The sequence below is a fragment of the Rissa tridactyla genome, chromosome 6, assembly GCF_028500815.1.
Source record: "Rissa tridactyla isolate bRisTri1 chromosome 6, bRisTri1.patW.cur.20221130, whole genome shotgun sequence".
Taxonomy (NCBI): Eukaryota; Metazoa; Chordata; class Aves; order Charadriiformes; family Laridae; genus Rissa; species Rissa tridactyla.
Window position 1 is genome coordinate 33613601 of NC_071471.1, and position 20292 is coordinate 33633892.

The following is a 20292-nucleotide window of genomic DNA, read 5'->3' on the forward strand; positions in this document are numbered from 1 at the left end:
CCAACCACAGGGTCACCCCTGCCAACTCACTGCGTAGGAATGTCTCAGACAGGGTTTCCATATATTTTTTATTCTATATTAATTTTTTTATAGTGCAAAAAGTTTTCTGACTCTTCTTGTAGTAATTAACAATAACAACAAAAAAAAGATGATATTTAGATATTTTAATGCTTGCTTTGTGGATTGTATAGTCAATTGTGTAGTCAACGTCTGCGTAAGGGAGCCATTTTTCTTTGGAAGTTCACTGTTAGGGACCCAGTTCTCAGGTCCCTTTGGTTTGGTGGGTGTTGGAAGAAGTTGCCCAGGAGAACGTGTAACGCTTGTTATTCAGATGACCTTAAAAACATTGCCAGCGTATTTTTCTTTTCTGTATATGTAATTGTGAAGACAGAAAACGATGGTAATCTTTTTAATACGTTCATTTAATGGTGACGGTTAAAAGGAGGGAGGCGGGAAGCAGCCTTACACCAGCAGTGAACATTGCAAAACAAGGTCTGTGCTTTGGAAACAGTATTGTCAGTGTCTCCGTGAAAAAGATATTATTATGACAATTTGCTGTCAAGTGCAGTAGGCATCTGTTAGAGACAAAATGCCTGGCTCCAATCGGTTTTGAAGATGTTGTAAATACCCAGTTTGGAGGAATGGGACAAAACAGACCGTGCATGCAAATGCGACTTGTCACTTCTTTAAAGTCTACATGTCTTCAAAATATTGATCGGTGTTTAAGGATCCCTTTTGAGACACAGCATGAGAGCCAGTCACAAACGTCTTTCGTTTTCTAGGCACGGCATTAGCATCTTGTGTGAGATACTGGGTTTTATTTGACTTTATTCCAGTGCTGCAGTGATGCATTTGTAGTTTCAGTCAAGGCGCAGAAGCAGAACTGGGTCTTGGTGCGCCCGCTCCGGGATTGTCCACGGATGCTGAAGGGTGAAGGTTCATTTCCCATGAAATCTCCTAGAGAATGGGGAAAAAATGCTGGAGAGAAACTCCTTGACAGTAAACTGTTTTGAAGAGGTAATAATTACATTGCAAGCCAAGGACAAATTAATTTTGGCTGTATTGTGAATGCAGGATCATAGAAACAAGAAACACACAGGGTACAGGGGTGTGAGGCTTCTTGCGACAGCTATTATTTTTAATAACCTGTATAATAATGTTGGAAAAGACGGGTGAGTTGGAAGCTACAGAAGATTTCCCTGAGGACTATAGGTATAATGTGATTTGCGAATGGGAAGAAATACCAACAGCTACGGCGGAAAAAATCCCATGACGTACTCAAAGGGTGATAGCAGGTATAGGTTTCCTCTGTAGGCTGGCAAAAGGTATGAATCCTCTGTTTTGAGATGAGTAACCAAAACTGTGCCTCTTAAAGGGTAATGATGTTTCCAAAGTAGTCATTGCTGTTGAGCATTTGTAGCTCTTTGGGAGCAGTTGTCCTGGTCAAGATGGATGCTCTTGAGCGAATGCATGTAAAATGGGTGAAGGGGTTTTACATATCTGCTAATTTCCCTCTTTCCCCTCTCGTCATGACAGCAACAATTTAATTTCATTTAAAATTGTACAATCTCCCCAGTGACTGCAAAATGAGATGCAGTGGGAGGGTTGTCTCTGATGATGAACCCCTGTCAGGGAAAGGCAAGGAATGACAGAAGCAAGGGAAAATCATAGTGCAGAGTACCTGAGCAGCGTATTGAGCATAAACGGAGCCTGGGCCAAAACAGGGTGTGCAATCGCATCCTTTTCCGATGGTTTCACATGCCCCGTGTGCGTTCCCTGCAATGAAATCGGCGTTCTGGCCTGTGATGTCAGCAGCCCGCTTAATCCATTAGCGTCGTTATTATCCTTTCATCGCAAGAGGAAAAAAATGCAGCCCTTCACACTTGCTTTACTTTAGTCTTTTGCTCATAAGGAAAAAGATCAGTTTGTTTGCTTTCTGTGTCTCTCCCGTTTTCATATGTGTAGGAGTTCTTAGTGTATAACCAGATGTCTGGGAGAGAAATTACTACAAACCCCTTTCTGGAGTTTATTTACCAGTTTATTGATCTGTGTTGTGAGTGGCAGAGCTTTAAACCTGTAGCTGCAACATTTTCACCCTCTCCGAGATTAACAATTGCAAATTATTTTAATGCTTTTTTTTAGCTTTACATAGCAGACAAGTCGCCTGCAGCACCTGCAGAGCAAATCTGTTCTCTCTTCCTAAGAGCTGCACTGTAGGAGCTGCTTTCCAGGCCAGACGTAAGTGTAATTAATGCGAGCAGGAGTGACTGATGCTCTCTATCTCCCTTTCTTATTTTTCTCTAATATTGCTTAAGATGAGCTTAAATTGCTTCAGGAAAACTAGCCTTGTCTTGTCAATTACATTTCTAATAAGGTAAGGATTGAGTTTCTGGAAAACAAAATACACCTTTTCTGAACTTACTACCACTTCTGTTGCGGTGGGTGCTACATATGAAAAAGCCCAACAGTTTATCCACCAAATAATACCTGTTAATCTGACGGAAAAGAGGAACTGTATTTTGATGCAAGACAAAATGAATATACCAGCCCCTCACTCCATCCACACACTTGCCTCTTGACCTGCTGGCTCTTGCCCAGAGGCATCCAGCAGCTGTGTTGGCCTCAAGCGCTACTTGCCAGTTGTTCTCCCTGTTCCAAAGAGATTCCCTGTCCTACCACCTCCTCCAAAATTTTTGCATTTTCTCCCCAGCAAGCTGATCCACAGTCCAGTCACTGGATGATCTCAGCGCTCTGGCAGTGCCGGGCATTTCCGACACGAGATAATCCAATAAGTGGCATCTCCGAGCACCCTGGGAGATGGTTTTGCTGATGATCTGAAACTCAGCATGCAGCTTGCTTACCAAGGTGGAAATGTATTTTTAAAGTACTGGAATGAAATCCCACATATGTGATGATGCAAAACATAGAGGCAGGTCTTGCTTTGCACTTCTGCTCTTTGCCTTCCTTGTTTGGGTTAGGGTTTATTCCATCATCAGCATTTTTTTTGCTCTGCGTGGCTTTATTAACTTAACGTGACTGGAGCTGTCCCCTAAGATATAAATGTAGTGTAGGAGAAATAGAGATTTTTTTATTTTTTCCTTCTGAAACTATCTGCAAGATCCCACTTTAACCAGTCCTGACCAGATCTCAGGACACACGTCAACACGGGAAGGGTGGGACTATGTGGGATTCTCTGGTGCAACATGTCCCAGTTTAAGAAGGCAAAGAGAAGACAACATGAAAGATTGCACAGTAACATTTTGTAAACTTTCATGAATAAAGCTGCAAACACATTTCTTAGGTCTTTTTTTTCTAACACCACGATCCTCATGGGGCCAGCAGTCCCTACCTGACACAACTTGATGGCCAGTGGGCGGCTGCCTGTACGTAACATTTCCAGCTTGAGTTATTCAAAACAGGAGGTTTTGTGAGTATCCTGAATCATTCCTCAGCTTCTGCTAGGTAAGGTTTGGCCTCAGTTTCTTTGGAGCAGAGAGACGGCACTGTAGGGGCATCCTAAATGTAGTAAAGCAAGGATGCTAGCATTTTTCAACCTTCGTTCCAGTTGGGTGCAAAAAAAAAAAAAAGAGTTTCAGGGAATGCAGACAGACTTCATTTCCTTTTACTGATCTGTTTTGATTTTTAAACTACGCTTACCCGTCTGGCCCAAGGCAGAGAACAGTGACAACAACTGCATTTGTTACGGTGCCAACCAATAATAAAAGATAAAGGGTTTGTTTCAGAGTTAACCCACCAGGACCGTCTGCCGCCGACTGCAAAGCTGGATGAACACTTTCAATGAACAGCCTTCAAAAGTTTGGGGAATGCATCTTGAAATGCATTTAGAAAGTGAATAGCTGCTTTTGTGTTGGGCTGAAGAAAGAAGACAGTCTGCAAAGTTTTCATGTGTGTCAGAAGATAAATGTCATGTCGGAGTGCTGGCATCTCTGCCACCAAGTGTTTTTTAGGGTAAAATCAACCCCTTGGGTTACAGCCAGGATTATTTGGAAGCCCTTGCTGGTTTAGTGCGAGAGCAATCCCATGGGTTGAATCAAAAGGATGAATCAAAGCGTTACTAATGGCGGATGTTGCTTCTACCTAAAAGTTGAGAGCAGCTCAGTGACTGCAGATCACCAGGGACGGAAACCTGACCTTTAACGCCTCCTCCCAACGCCTTCAGGCTGGGCATGTCTTTGCTTTTGTGTCAGGGCGGAGATTCAACGTGGACATTTTTGCGCAGCTGGCTTCCCCTGTTTTGGCAGCCTCTGTTCAGCATGTCGAGCTCTCTGTGAAAATGTGGCACTTTGGGAAGCAACTGGCGTAGCTGCTCTGCTGTTCCTGCAGACAGCGAGCAATTCCCCACGGTGCCCTCGCTGGGTAGAGGGACTGTCATCCCCTACGAAATATTCCGTAGCTGAATCACCTGGAATATAGCCAGCAGAAAGTCACCTCTCCTTGCCAGTGGGAGCAGCCCCTCCACCAGTGCAGCTACTTCTCCTTTTGGAGCTCAAAGGAGAGTCTAACCAGGCTTGCAGCTGGGAGACTGGAGAAGGTCGGAGGTCGCTCCTCGTCCTGTTACCCGCGATGGTGGTCACACGTCTTTTGTGATAAAGCATTGTGATGTTTGTGGATTGATTTTAAAAAAAAAAATCAGGTTTATTGGCATTTGCTGTTAAAACTCAATTTCCTTAAGTGAGGCATGCGGTTTGCCTTGTTGTATGCTACCTTGTAGGGTGGCCTGGATCTTCATGCGCATCTTGGACTGTACCTTTGCAGAAGGGGCCTATAAATAGGTGTAAATAGTTTGGTAGAAATACTTTTTAAGACCCATATCACCATAAATAACTTTGAGGAACAAGGGGGGCTGCCGGTGAGCAGAACGTCAGTTGTGAAAGCATGTCTATTCCATATCTAGCTTTATTCCATAACCTCGTCACTTATAGTTGGGGGCGCTTTTTTGACTAATCAGTGCACTGATCACCGTTCAGAAGTTTGCTTCATGGGGGAAATTGTAGCAGAGCTGGAGCCTCTTCTGCAATTAAGTGCTTTACCAGTCCCTCTTAAAATACGTTTAAAGGATTAGGCAGCAGAAAAAGCCCTGGTCACCTTCTTAGGCCCAGGAGCGATCAAGGCATTCGCTTAGGATGAAAAAGATGGGGTTTTGATTCCCCCCTTAGCACGGGTGTGTTGGAGTCCAGATCTTTTCCATTCAGGGCAATTTCTCAATAGTATATTCAGTGTAGGTGGAGAAATTGCTCCTGGTTACCTGGAATAAGAAGCAGCTGGAGGAAGTCCTCAGGAGGACTGGGTAACCAGGCTTGTAGGAAATGCTGATCAAGCTGCGAGTGCTTAGTCTACAAGAGACATAGTTCCTGCGCAAAGTCAGACATGGTCATGGAGAAAAGCGGAAAGAAGTTCCTCGTGTGTGCTGCAGGTAGGAAGGAGAGTCATGAGTTTTAAACTTTGTTGAGAGATCTCCACATTAGATACGTCTTTCTTTTCTAGCTGTAGTAGTTGTTACCATCTAGAGCAGACGGCACGCATGTTTTAAAATCTTCATTATTGATGGGTTTTAAGAAGCAGTTGGAGCAGAACTTGCCGGAGAAAGTCTGGGTTTACTTGATCCTGCTTTGTTAGACACAGAGTGAGTCATTTCTTGGTGAGATGGAGCTGCGTTTGCGGTGATTTCTTCTACCATAAATAATGAATGCCTCCAAATCCAAGTGATGAATGTTCTCTTTTGTATATTTTGTCTATTTTCACAAAACCGTAGAAAACGGAATGTAATTTTTCTCTACCTCTTGCTGTGCTGCAGCGTTTTCAAAGACTTCCTTTGAGTCTTCTCCTCCTGTTTGTCTTCCTAGCGTGTGTTTTGCCGCTCGCAGCCATTTGCAGCTTAGCTGTTCTCCTCTAAGCTCTCCTGCTAGAGCTGAGGCTCCGTTTTTCCTTTGAGCGCAAATACCTCTGTGGCTATAATCTCCCAAACATTGCTTTTTCTATGCAAATCTTTAAATAATACAGGCAGATTTTTGGAGGAAAGCAAGAATCTGTTTTAAGAATGTGTTTAATGCTGTCATGGAGAGAGTGGGGAGTCTGTTTTTATTGGGCTGGAGAATCAAGTCAAGCATTCGATACTGTCTTATACACGTGAGCATGTTTTCAAATCTCGTTCTTCTCTCAGTCTTATCATCAGCTCTATTGGCCTGAATTTGTGACATCTTTTAACAGGTCAATAAATGCTTTCTCTCTGCTGTTTTATAAAGGCATTTGTTCAGTACAGGGTTTTTTTGGTACTAAAGTGATGGGCAGTCCTGGCAGACCTTTTCTTATGAGACTCAAATATAATTTGCCTGGATTGTCACTTCTAGCTGGTTAGAAGGGCACTGGCCCATCATAAACCACCACAAATCTGTGATATTAATTGGATGTGATGTGCTGTTGTTGGATTTTGTGATGTAGATGGAGTTTGTTTTGTCAACGAGTTGATTTTCCCATCTCTTGCTGTGCTAAAGCTGTAAGCGTTTCTTTTAGGAAAATTCCCTTGTTTATTTAATATTCCGGTTTTTCAATAGGAAGACTTATAACTTGTTCAGAGCTCATATGCTGTTTCCCTGTTTCTCACATGTTTGGTTTATAATAGATATCTTCTGCTCCCCTCTCTTGGATTGCACAGACATAATTATCTGTAAAAAATATGCCGTGATGCATTCTCCCCCAATTTCGGAGTGTAATGGTGCAACCACAGTAAAATTTGTCCAGGTGTCTGGGAGTATTATCTTCTTCTATCAGTTTATTCCTCATTTGGGAGTGCTAGGGTTGGGATAATGAACTTTCATTTTATACTTCATGTAATTCCTTTTTAGTTGTTTCTGTTTGCACTTCTTACACTGTGGACCACGCGTTTCCAGTGAAAAAGAGGGCTTCCCAAGGAAAAAACAAAGGATATTATTGAGAACATGAACAATCATATTTTTCTGCACTTAGTTGGCCAGTTCTGTCTTATTATTGTTTAATACATTCAGCTGAAGATATTTAGGGTTGTTTTTTGTTTAAACAAATAATGAAGCTTTCCAAACTTTCTTAATTCCACTGCAGCATAGCATGTGTTTAAGCTAATAAAAGCAACTCCTGCTTTAATTGTGCTCACAAATCAAGTTCACCGGGCACTTCATGCTTGGCCCCAGACAAAATGCTGGGTTTTGCTCTCAAGCCTTCTGCAAGGTCTTTAGACCTTGGGTGGGTTTGGGTTTGCTCTGGGTGCAGAAGAAGCCGCCAAATTGTGCATCCAGAAGGCGTTTAGTTTAGGGCTTATGATTACCCCAAAGGCATATGCCAGGACTTGCTCTCCAGAGTTCAGGTTTGCAAAAAATGTATGGGTTTGGATTTTTTAGCTCCCCACAATGTGGAGAATACCTTTTATGCAGTTATGTGATCCAAAGTAAAAAGCAAAACCCCCTGTGAAAGGAAAAACATGATTTATTTTGGGCTATATTCACCTCTCTGCAGGGAACTCCTCCCAACAGCCCTCTCCCTTCTCGCTTTCCACTTGATCATCAACGTTCCTGAAACTGGAGCAACGCGTTGGGGACCTCAGTTTAATATTAAGGGCGTAGAAATGTGTTTACACCATGTAACGGACTGTGATAAAGCAACTTGTGAACTAACTGTTCTTGTAAACAGCTTCTGTAGAGCTCTGTCATATCGGTGCCGGGCTTGCACTAACACTGCGTGTAGATGCATTGCTAATTAGTCTACGGATGACAGGTGTTTTTAATTAAAGCCGTTACAGCACTGCTTTCCTTCCTTTGGAACATACATGGTGCCTATGTGTTTCATTTAGCATTGCTTGGGAATATTGATGAACATCAAGTTTTTTATGGAAAATAGAGAATGAGAGACCAAGGTATTGCAGAATCCCAGACTGATTGAGGTTGGCAGGGACCTCTGGAGGTCATCTGGTGCAACCTCTCTGCTCAAGCAGGGCCAGCTAGAGCTGGTTGGCCAGCGCTGCGTCCGGATGGCTTTTGAATATCTTCAAGGAGGGGAAACTCCACAACCTCGCTGCCAGCCTGTAGAGTAGTGGAGATATAGCTTCAAGGTCAGAGTACTTGCAGGAGATTTGGAGACCCAACTGCATATCCCTCATCCTGCCCCAGACCGAATTCGATCTCAGTCCTGTGAACCCTGGGCTGGTGGGTTCTCTATTGCTGCATTGCCCCCTTACATTGACTGGCAGGTCCAGCCTGGCCTAGGAGACCTTTGCTGAGGTCTTTGCTACCAAACAAGAGCAGAAGTTTCCTTTTTGGCAAAAGAAAACAACCAAACTTGGATGTAAAACTCCTGATAAGGTCTTCAATAATTCTAACAGTCCTTAGTTTGTTGCTGACCCCATGCCCTTCACAACTCTGTGCTTTGCATTTTTTATGTCTGCGTGTGGCTTCAGTCAATCTTTTATCTGTTGCTGGTTAGAGCTGATCTTTTCTGTTTTCTGCCTTTTTTATTTATTTATGTCTGGTGGGACGGAAGTAGACCAGGAGAAAATTTGCCCAGTCATACATGTGACTGAGTAGGTTTGCAGCAAAGATTAATTGCAGTAAATTCTTAACTGATTCTTAGTTGATTACCAGCTTTACGAGTGGTTCTCCAGATGTTTACCACAAGTGGTCTCCCGTCATCACAAAATACATCTTGGCTGCTAGAAGAAGATCAGATTTCCATTATATGCCGCTTTTCTGGGGAATGCTTGTTCAGCCCTAGACGATGAGGGCAAATTATCTCTGGAAGATAGATGAGAGAAATGCAGCTAGACTTATGACCTGCATAGAGGGATCTATTAATTGAGGTTTCTCTTGTATTGCAGTGTTCCCACATTCCAGAGCCTTCCTGAGGAGATACTTAGTAAGCTTGCAGATGTCCTTGAAGAGGTAAGTGCTTTTAATTTTGAGAGCTAATGAGTTCAGAGTCTGCGAGCCTTCTGTTGGCAATATCCAGGCTCTCTTTTTCCAAAAGAACAGCTTCACAGTTTTGCTCCCAGTTATGGTTGGCTGTTCCAGCACGTCGAGACGATGAGAGGAGCTGTGTGAAAAATTAATCCAGTTTTGAACAGGGCTTATGTATTTTTAATTGGATTTCTATCCAACTGGGGAGCGAAACAACCATTTCCAGCAGTGTGCAGAAGGGAAACCTTCTTCTCCAGCCCCTGGTTGAGTGATGGAGAAGGGGGAGTGTGAAAAGATCATCTCCTTTCAAATTTGGTGGGACGCTTATGTTGGAGGGCAGTATCATGCCTTAAAGGAGGTGTCATGGAAAAGTGGCCACTGTAAGAGTTACAGCAGAGAGGGGCGACGTAAGATGTGTTGAGATATTTGATGGTCCGGGTGGAGTTGTGCCTTGCCTACCTGGCTGTAACTAGTATCTCATTAGCATCAGGCTTTTAATGAGTCTTAGAATCGTAGAATGTGTTGGGTTGGAAGGGACCTTTAAAGACCCTCTAGTCCAACCCCCCTGCAGTGAGCAGGGACATCTTCAACTAGATCAGGTTGCTCAGAGCCTCATCCAGCCTGGCCTTGAATGTCTCCAGGGATGGGGCCTCCACCACCTCTCTGGGCAACCTGGGCCAGTGTCTCACCACCCTCAGTGTAAAGAACTTCTTCCTAATATCCAATCTAAATCTCCCCACCTTCAGTTTGAAACCGTTACCCCTCGTCCTATCATTACACTCCCTGATCCAGAGTCCCTCCCCATCCTTCCTGTAGGTCCCCTTTAGGTACTGGAAGGGGCTCTGAGGTCTCCCTGGAGCCTTCTCTTCTCCAGGCTGAACAACCCCAACTCTCTCAGCCTGTCTTCAATTTCTTGTATTTTTTAAAAAAACAAAAGACACCAAGAAAAAAAAAAAACCAAAAATAATCAAAAAACCCCCACCCTACCACAAACAAAAAAACCACCCCAGCCCCCAAAACGAATCAAAAACCCCCACCTTGCCCTGTTAAGTAAATGTGTAAAATGGATGTAAAATATTTGAATGGCATTGCAGGCAGTTTGTCCACAGGGTTTATTCACATAGCGCTCTGTTCTGGGCCTGCAGAATCGCATGTGATTAAACATTACAGAAACTGTTCAGAAACCATTTCAAAACATAGCCCTGTATGATTTAACTGCAGGAATTCTCTATGTACAACAGTATTTTATTTTCATTCCTTGTTGGTTTTTCTCATACGTGCCTTGCCATCTTGAGCAAGCCTAATAACTGTGCTTATAGAAAAATGTTCGTGTGTATCACCTCTGCCATTGATTTTTTTAAAAAACGGGGCTGCTGACATTTAAGTTGATTATGTTTTCTCCAGAGCGTTGATAGGACATTGTTATTTCTTTGCCTTTTTATTTAGAATACAGATAAATTCTGTAATCCGAACAAATCAGCTGTTTGTCATACAGAATAATTGCATATTCATAGATAAGCTTTATTTCCTTTGCTGCTGGAGAAGTGTTCTGATTTAGGGAAAAGAGGTATGTTAACTCGATATGCTAGGAATTAAATTTCCCTATCTCGTAACCACATGCCTAACCAGAAGCAGATAGTTTATTTGCTTGCGTCGTGTAACCGGCATTAAGCTCCTTACCAAGAGGTAGGGAAAAGAATAAGTGTCCCCGGAGAAGTTTTATTGACTTCAAAGTTTCATGACGGGGGCGGGGGGGGGATCATAATGAATAGCAATGAAGAACTGAGGCACAGAAGTAGCACCTGTGGGGATAACTCCATACCCTTAGGGTGGATCTTATGGCAAGAGAGGCTGATCATCCCAGTCTGTACTGGGATATAGGTCCCAGTTTCCTACTTGGAATCACCCTTGTTATTCTCTGTGTTTGTCTTCCGTGTTGTACATAAACTAAAAAAATCTGTTTACTGTGATATTACACCTTTTGTATTTAACAGTGTCTAACCTATTGGAACTAAGCAGCAATAACTTTATTTTACCTTCTCTGTTGCTGTAACAAGGATTGCATAAAAGTGGCTGATCTGGCACAGTTTGAGGCAGGGGGGAAAGAAAAAGCTCTTTCTTCATGTCAAGATTTCGTACAGTTTTTCTTTTGATACATTGCTGTGAATAATGTAACATTTCTCTCCTACATTCTTTGAATAATTTCTAAAAACTGTTAGCTAAAATCCAGAAAACAAGGAAAAAAAAAAACTGGTTTAATTACCCGTTATCCAAATCAGACTTGGAAATGGCGTTATGAAGACAGGAGGAAAAAAGGCCCGTGTTTGATAACATAATTTCATTTCTAGAATTGCTGGAAATTCTACAAGTTCCTTGGATAACTTGAGAATTAACAACACCTGGGAGTATTTCCTTTTCTCTTGCAGTGGCTTCTGACTTGTGCAAGATCACTCCCGTCAATGAAATTGCTCATAATTTTTATAGGTGAGAATAGACACGAGTCTGCTGAGTTCAGTTTTGGCACATTCAAACCCAAGCTACCGACATGCTCTGGTTTTGGCAAGAAACCTCCCAGGAATTAGCTTTCTAGGGCTATAATTTACCCTGGTTCCAAGACCTTATTCTGGGGGTGGACATTTCTCCAGCTGTAGATCATTGCAGTTGGTACCGATCTCAAAGCAGCTTTAGGTTGCTCCTGTAGCCCCAGTCCCAGGATTTAGGAATCACATCCTGGCACAGCTTTTCCCAAACCTGACCCTTCTGTCTCCTTCCATTACATTTTAAAAATGATATTAATATTTCTTAACGTCACGTATTAACAAGCATCAATGTAATTTATAGCTGACTTTATTAACATCTCTCCAACTGTTGCGTAACGACTGCAGTGATTTTTCACCACGGTGGGAAGCCCAGCGTCCCTTCCAGCACAGAGGTTGATTTTAGTTTGGTTATAACGCCGTCTCTGCGTTGTTCATCCTTGTGCTTGCCAAACAAAATGCATGACACAACAAATAATACGTTTCTGCAGCTCAAGACTTAATTCTTGTTTTCACTTAGATGTTGGCAGCGTGGTGCCTTGAGGAGATGAGGTTTGTCTGTAGGACGGTCTTTTCAAATCGCTTGCGATTGTTTGCCCTGAACCCATCTGATGCAAAGTTCCTGCGAGATTTGTCCAAAGTATGGGGTAGGATGAGAAGAAAGGGTTAAATTAGTGGATGCTGGATCAAAATGAATGCGTGCGTTTATAGTCAGCTCAGCCTCCACTTACTTCCCATAAACTAAGCTATTGGCGGGGGGGAGCCGTTTGGGAGAGGTGGGGAAGCAAGGGTTAACGGTGCTCATGCTGTGCAAGGGGTGAAGGACCCAAATTCATCAGTTATTCTGTACGGAGAACAGTTGTTCTCTATATTTTTTCATAGCGTGGTGCATATCATCCCACGCTTGCTGTGTGCCTGGGATGCGAGAGGCAACACGTAGCACTGGAGCCCAGGAGCTCAATAATGCCATTTTTAATATTGTCCTCAGGGTTTTCCTAACTTGTCTTCCTTGGTGCCTGCTTTTTTATATTTTTCTTTAGTTGCGAAAACCCTTCTTGACCCACCCCCGACTCTTCAAGCGTCATTCCCTGAGCTGCTCCTTCCTAAAAACCCTGTTGCCCAGTGCCCTGGTGTGTGTGTGCTTGCAGCTCTGCTGCTTAACAGCGTTCAACCGGTGGCAAAACAGTTCCACTGTACCATGTTTTGGTAAAGAAAATCAACACATTTATGTTTAAATATTGGAGATTTAACATAGTTGGGAAAGATAACAGCGCCGGGGTGCTGCTTGAACATAGCTGTGTGCCTTACCCCCATCCGAGCACTGCGTATCTTGGATTTAATACCTGGATTGGTATTTATTGTATAAATAATCTTTGCTCTGGATGCACGCAAATCTCCTTTGGAAAACAGTAAAAGTGGCGTCTTGCGCATTCATGAAACGTCCGAATAATTTGAGTTTCCTGGGGTGAAAGAGGGGAATTTGTTTGGAAATTGAAAGACTCGCTGTAGAACATAAACAGTCAAGATTAAAAGTCCCCCTTTTTTTTTATAAACCTGAAAAACTTTGGAGAAAATGCAAAAGCCTTGACCTTTCTTTCCCCACATTTGAAGGCTTTGAAACAATTTATGGTTGTCTTTTCTGATTTCAGACTTTCTGTTTTTCTTAGAGTTAAAAAAGTTGTTTTGGTTTGTTTTGGTTTGTTTTGGTTTTTCAATCGGGCACCCTTAATATGTATCAGCTATATATCACAAAAATAAATGGATTTTTGGTAGTAAACAGCTCTTTTCTAAGAATATGTAGCCGCAGCATTATGGCACTTCATTATAACGTGGGCGGTTTATATCAGAAGGGAATGAAGTATTGGTTTATTTTTTTTTATTTTTTTTTATTTTTTTTAAGGAAACTAAAATGCATCGAAACACCTGTAGAATAACTTACAGCAACTGAGGTGCTGGCCTCATATGTGACACTACTGCCAACATTTAGGGTCCTGTCCCCTCTGCCAGCCCCCGAACTGGGAGGTGAGGCAGGGTTACAGCTGCTCTGATGGGAAATATGGGAGGAGAGGGAAGAACATCTTCCCCAGCTTCAGGTCTCAGAGTTTTTACCTCTTTTTCTCATGGAAATGGAGAAAATAGCGTCTGTAAGGACTCGGAGGTATCATAAAGAGCCCTCCGGGTCACAGTACTATTAATATTACATGGACAACATGTGTCTGGTTTCTTGCCCAGTGATCATCTGGAAGGTTCTAACACTGGCAGCATTTTTAGTCTTTATGGATTAACTCCATTTGTTAAATGAAATTAAACCCTTAAGGGAGGAGGATGGGGAGTCTATAAGAAGTGGATCGAATTACCAGGAGCTACACCGCAGGTGAGAGAATAAAAAGGGATGTTTATGGTTATAGAGGAGAAAAACCAAACAAAAACCCCAAAGCGCCCAACCTCTAGCATAATTTCTCAAGATGTGACTCCTCATGGTAAACACAGAGGTGCCTTGTGTCCCTGTAGTAGAGTCCCTGTAGGACACGTGGTTGGCCACTGTTAAGCACCTTTGCTTTGTCTTGGTGATTGCGGGGGGGGAAATCAGAGAAGTGGCACTTTGCTGATGGAGCAAAGGGGGCACTTTTCCCCGCTGTGCTCCCAGTTGAAGCCTGGTGCCTTTTTTTGGTGAGGTTGTGTGTATGAGAGCAAGTAGGAACCGCTGGACGTGCATGTGGGTTGGCAGCGGGTGGACCTCCCATCGGTGGCCTTCAGCTCGGACCGTGCATTCTGAAGAGCTTTCCAAGAGCTCAGCAGGAGGAAATTAGTGCTTCTGGGAGGAGAGTAGACACTGAGAAGAGGGAAACCAACGGTCAGGCAGGAGGAGAGTCAAGCTTGAGAAGGTGTTTGAAATGTCTGCAAGAAGAGGAAGGTTGGTCCGGGGTCTGCGTTCCTGGCGTGGTTGAGGATGAGCAAGTAGCGGGCATGGGCAGCACTCGGAGACTCTTGGCTGGCATCTCCTCTGTTTCTCTTTTCCTTCTTTCTTCGGGGGGAAAAAAATGGGGATTTCTTTTCCATCTTGAAGTTGGTTCCCTTTTAGGTAGTGTTTTTCCTCTTTCAAGGGTATCCTCTGTGTCATTTAAATGTAAAGCTTACATCCTTGACTGATTCATATCTCAAATCAGTAGTTCAAGTAACAATAAGTATAATTAAGGTTGCTTGACCTTGTCTCTTTTGAAACCATTTCCAGTTGCTTATGATTTTGATGACTTATCCGTTCAATCTAAAATTATTCATTGCGGCTGCTGGCCTACAGGTGATTTTTCTAATTTTTTTTTTTTTCCCTCCACTCAAACTACTAATCCTTTTTCAAAGAAGGAGATTGCTTTGCCCGGCTGTCAGGGATGGGCTTGTTATCCACCTGAATATCTGTCCCAGCTCCGTGGAGTTATGTAGGGCTTTCAAGGTAGGGGGAAGGGGCAGCTGGAGAAAATAATACGCGATTTAAAAGTTTTATAGTTACAAATACACAGGAGGGAGTTGAAATGAGGTTTCGTTGGCATTTTTGACTATCACTCTCTAAATCCTGTGTACTTTATGTTCCTTCGCTGTTTGGGATTTAGCGTACTAATCCATGTAAGATGTTATATGTATGAATCTGAGCAGTTGGAGCGACAGCAAGCAACAAATGCAATTTCAATTCGGTTACTAAAATATTAGAGATGGTTTTTGCATAGGTAATGTCAAACCTGAACTATGTCTAATGTCTTCTTGTGTGTCATGTATCCAGAACTCTAGATAGATTTGCCACTTACATATTACCGCTATATATATAGTATTTTATGATATATTGCAAATATGTAGTATTTATATATATATACATTTATATATATACATATTGTATATATACAATACAAAATAGATCTTAAAATATAATATAAATGTAACTAATTACACTAAATCAAGTATGCAAACCACTTCATTAACTCATCCTAGGTTTTCCTTGCTAAAACTCCACAGTTTGGCTTGGGAGTGCGTCAGGGCCCTGGATCTGCCATCCTCCATATCTCCCACTGTGCATTTGGGAAATTATTTCACTAGAAGCATTGAACCTTCCAAATTTTAATTTAATGCATTACAGAGGTCCAAGTGCCAGTGATGTGCTTCCTCCAGGCCCAGGCGGCTCTGACTTGGCTACCTTGTTAATCCCAACGCGTATATGGTCACGGGCAAATGGTGCTGCCAAACTATTTGAGCAGCGCGAGCGAAGAGAAATGTGTTAAGTACCGCCGGCAGATGATGCCAAGCCTGAAATCTGTGTTCTTGCAGCTCCCTGGCTGCGTGTGGAGCGCATCTTGGGAGCGTGATCTCAAAAGTGCTGAAAGCACGGATCGCGGCGCCTGTCTGCAGCCATTTCATTAGTGCCGCTGGAAATTTATGTGATGAGGGTTGCTTGCGGCTCTTTTTTTTTTTTTCTTTTTTTTTTTTCCCCTCAGTCAATGAATTGAATAAGGTGCAAACGGTAAATGAAAACCAAAATTCGTGTCTGTTGCTAGTGGCCCGCCTTCAGTGGCAGCTCCTGATGAAGAGGAGCAATCTTGGAGAAAGTTTCACTGCATAGTTCAGCTTCAAAAGGGGGCTTGAGCAGCCCCGTCGTGGTTGGCCAGCCTCTGTGCAAAGAGGCCAACCATCCTTTTTGCTCCACGTTGTGAAATTCGTACGGATCAGAAATTCTTAGGATGCCTGCGTTTAATTAACGCTGTCTGACTACAGTCCTCCTTTTGCACAGAATTGCACAGCAGCAGTGACTAGAACAGGAAAAAATAGGCAAAATGAATTAGCTTTCAATATACTTAGTATTTTTTTGCTGCCTAAATAAGACTGAGGATCGCTCTTAGGTAAAGGAAGCCAGGTCTAATGCAATCCTTTGCTGGTCCATCCTGCAGGTGACAACTGTCACTACGTAGAGCTTGACAGTAGGTTCTGCCTGGACTGAAGGTGATCGACAGCAGATAAATATTCATCTGACTTAGGGACACGCGTTAGATTTGAGGGGGAATTAGAAATAAACAGTAAACTGTTTATCTTAGGAAAGATTTTATTTGTCTTTTCCGATTACAGTGACGCTCTGAGGTAGCACGTTTACCAAAGGAGCTATGGAATATAGTGAGAGAAGTGCTGCTTTTGAGGGCAACTAAACACATTCAATCACGGTTGATTCAATCGCATATGGGCAAAATTTCAACTTGATTTGTGCTTCTCTTAATTTTTCAAATGATGTTCATGAAAACGTAGCTTTGTTTTTGCAGGTGTTCCAGGAAAAAAGCATTTTGGGTCTGCTGGGGGAAAAGAAAAAAAAAAAGGCAATAGAAAATAAAATGCAGTTGGGAAAAAATGACATGCAAGAGTCCAATGAAGTGCTCGGTTGCAGCATCCAGAGCAATGGAGTAGAATAGTATCCTCTTCTTATGTCACTGATGAACTTTTTCTTTAAACCTATGGAATATGTAGGTATAGTGCACGTATGCTGTATTTTCCACCACACGTCACAGCTGTTCAAAGAATTGAGAGCAATTTCTTCCAGCGTGAGAAACAAGGAGTGCTGATAGAATTGGAAAATAGCTCAATCTCTTTCAGTTTTTATGAGAGTAAAAAATGCAAATGAATTACCTAAATCTAATTTCAAAACGTCTTAGGGAGAAAAAGAGAAAAATGCGATTATTTCTCTGTAGCTGCTGACATGACTCTATAGCGATGCTTCCTTTAGAAGCTGCTCTAGCACTAGCATCAGAATAAAAGGTGTCACTTTGATATAAGTTTTCCTTTTGTTTTTCTTTCTTGTGGGCACTGGCCATTTGAAGGCAATTACAAATAAGCTCATGCGTAATTTATCGCAGCAGAGGAAAGGAGTTAAATACTCCCTGGTCCCTGCAGATGCTTGTCAGGACCATCATCATGCATGTGCATATTATGATGACCAACTCGATTGCCCTGTTCTTCTGTAGTGGTAGAAATGAAGGGGGTGTTTCTTCACACGGCAGTTAATAGATCTGCAAAAACTATTGTTAGAGGGTGATGGAGATAGAGAAAAGCTTTGTGGGTTGGAGAGGACACTTGGAGCATCCCTTGAGGTTGAGGGTCTCAATTTAGCAATGCTTCAGCAGAGCTTATGGGCTCAGAACAAGACCGACAAGGATCTAGCAAGCTCTTCATACAAGTAACAAAGAAGTTATTAAAAAATTATGGCCTGATGAAGTAGCTTGCAAGCAAACTCAAGATTGCATCAGGTGAATGGTTCAGTCTAACTAGAGCGTAATCTCTTATTTGGATTTGAGGCTGTTATTTCATTTGAAAGCAAGTTGAAGGACAACAGGACAAGTTGTCTGTTAAAATCAAAATTTGCAGCCAAACTGAATAATCCATTTAACTCTCCCATCCTACTAAAAAATGCATGTGATTATTTTGATGGTTTCCACGGCCACTCCATGCTAGCAGAAGTGAAACCCAGAAAAACTAAATGAGATGATGCTGATGCCCTTCTCCTTGTTTGGGATTTGGCACCCAAGGTGCATCCCGCCACGCTGATTTTTGGTCCAGTGGGAGCGGGGCAGAAAGCTGCCTTTGGACCAGAAACGCTGGGTCTCTGCAAACAAAAAACAACCAAATAATATCTTCTGTGAATAATGCGGGAATGGGAAGTGGAAACTCATGAATACCCGAGATAAACGTGGCTAAATATTTCTCTGATTTAATATGACCATGGTTGAGGAAAACAGAGTGCCGTTGGTTAAAATAAAGGTGCTGGAAAGTCAAGGTCTAATCAAGGCCTTGAGTGATTGGCTCCTTTTTCTCAATATTCTTGCTTTTCTAGAAGGGTGTGTAATGCAGAAAATGCTGGAGCTAGCTATGCCAACAGAGCAGATGGACTTTTTTAGGAAAAACAGCATTAGAGGGTTTGTAAATAGGGAAAACTTTCTAAAAATATGGATATAGGCTTTACTATAAAGATGGGGTTATTAGGAATGTGTGAGGGGATGGCAGTATCTCTGCCAGCTCCAAAATGTAGATACCATAATGAACGTAGGGAAGAGGTTCAGCATCTGTATGGCTGGCCTTCGTGTTCTGCTCGTGACAGGAACGCTTGCTTTAGAAATAGCTTGGTATTTCTACCTTGACAAGCATTGGCAAAACATGCTAAGGGTTAGTTTTTTCAATTCTTTAAGGCATGTTCGGTTCATCTCGGGATACCTTTTTGCTTCATATTCCATCCCCGAGCTGTGCAGGATCTATGAGGTCTTGTGGGCATCGGCATTGCGGGTTTGGCTGTGCCATGCCTCCAGTTTAGCAAGAAATACTCTCTCGTGCACCCCCTTCCCTACCAAGGTCTTGGCTAAGTCCATCCCTGGCTTTTAAAACCTTAGCTGCTGCCCTTGTGGTTTTGCTGAGACTAGTCCTGTTTCCAATTTCTTCCACTGGGCCAGCTGGGTCTTTCTCTTGCTCTTTCTCCACAAAACCTCTATTGCCTTTTCTTCCCCGTCCCCTCCATCATTTGCCACCGAACCCCTCTTTTCTCTGATGAAATCCCTGTACCGAGCGCCTGTGAAGACCTTTCCATGACTTCCACCCATTTGATTCGATGGCAGGATGAACAGCTTCAGGTCTTCTCATGGTGGGACCTGTTGGGTGTTTGCAGTGGATGCAGCTGGTGAACAATGCTCTCTTTAAAAATGATTTTTACGAAACGAATTGTAAAATGTCTCCAGAACCAGCTTGCATTCACACTGAAAATCCCAGCAGCATCGGAGGGATCTTTTGTTCAGAGTATTGTCCACAGGGAGCCGGATTCCTCCGGAGACAGCAAGAGTTTATTATTATTTAATTTACTGTCAGAAGTGCTGCTGCTCTTTTCTCTGGGCTTATTTCCTAAACCACAAAATACAGGATCTGGGTGGTTGTTGTTTTCTTTTTTCTCCCCCAGTGCAAATTGTAAAATCCACTGAAGTGAGGTCAAATGCATCCCAGCTGGAGAATTACATCTTCTGCAGCCATCCGAAGCACGTGGATATATGTATTAATGTAAATCTCCACGAGAATCCCGCAGGACACTTGGAAGGGTGGGAGTTTGGGGTTGTAAAGAGAGATTTCCTCAGCTGCTAACACAGAATGGTAGCTTGCCACATTCTTGTGGAGCCACATGGAGAAGCCATAACCGTCTCGTTAGCATCAAATATTAGCTGTCCTGTCTATGCAGCAGCACCCAGTGATGAAGATGCAAAAGCCGAGGCTGAATTTTCAAGTGTGGTGCTTGTATTGTGATTTTTAAGGGGTTTTTTTATTATTTTTTTTTTTAGTTTATCCTCCAAAAGGGTTTTACGGTTGCCTGTTTTTCAGCTGCCTCTCAAATAGCATCATCCTTTTCAGCTTATTAGGCTGTCCCCCTGCATTAGGCATCCCCCTCTCGTTAATTAAACACAGAAAAAGCCACTCCAGCAATGATGCAGTCGCTGTCAGGGCACGTGGCGAAGGCAGCACCATGGAATGGTATTCAGCAGAACAGAAGAAAAATTACGGAGATGCTGCTTCAAGCTCCAGTATTTCATTTTTATCATTTTCAGTAACAGTGGGTTGAGTGGATGTTAAAGCTTTCTATGGTAAGTTAGTGATAAGATGATAATTTATAAGGCTACTGCGCTTGCCATCACCACTCTCAGGTTATACAGGTTTTTGGGCGTAAGTGTTTTTGTCTTTGACAGGTTGGATTAAACCCAGCTGTGGCCTATTTTTATGCTCTCTGTAAGCGGATTCTTCGGACAGTCTGTCACAGCTATAAAAGA

At 42.7% G+C, this 20292-nt stretch overlaps 1 protein-coding gene across 3 annotated transcripts in view; it reads left to right on the plus strand.

The window, feature by feature from the left end:
* PRKG1 (protein kinase cGMP-dependent 1) overlaps positions 1-20292 on the plus strand; it is a 529166-nt gene that overhangs the window by 355685 nt on the left and 153189 nt on the right. For all 3 annotated transcript variants that reach the window (XM_054205353.1, XM_054205352.1, XM_054205354.1), the window contains exon 5: positions 8861-8924. In XM_054205353.1, the coding sequence (XP_054061328.1) occupies positions 8861-8924 (64 nt within the window). The remainder of the gene's footprint in view (positions 1-8860; positions 8925-20292) is intronic.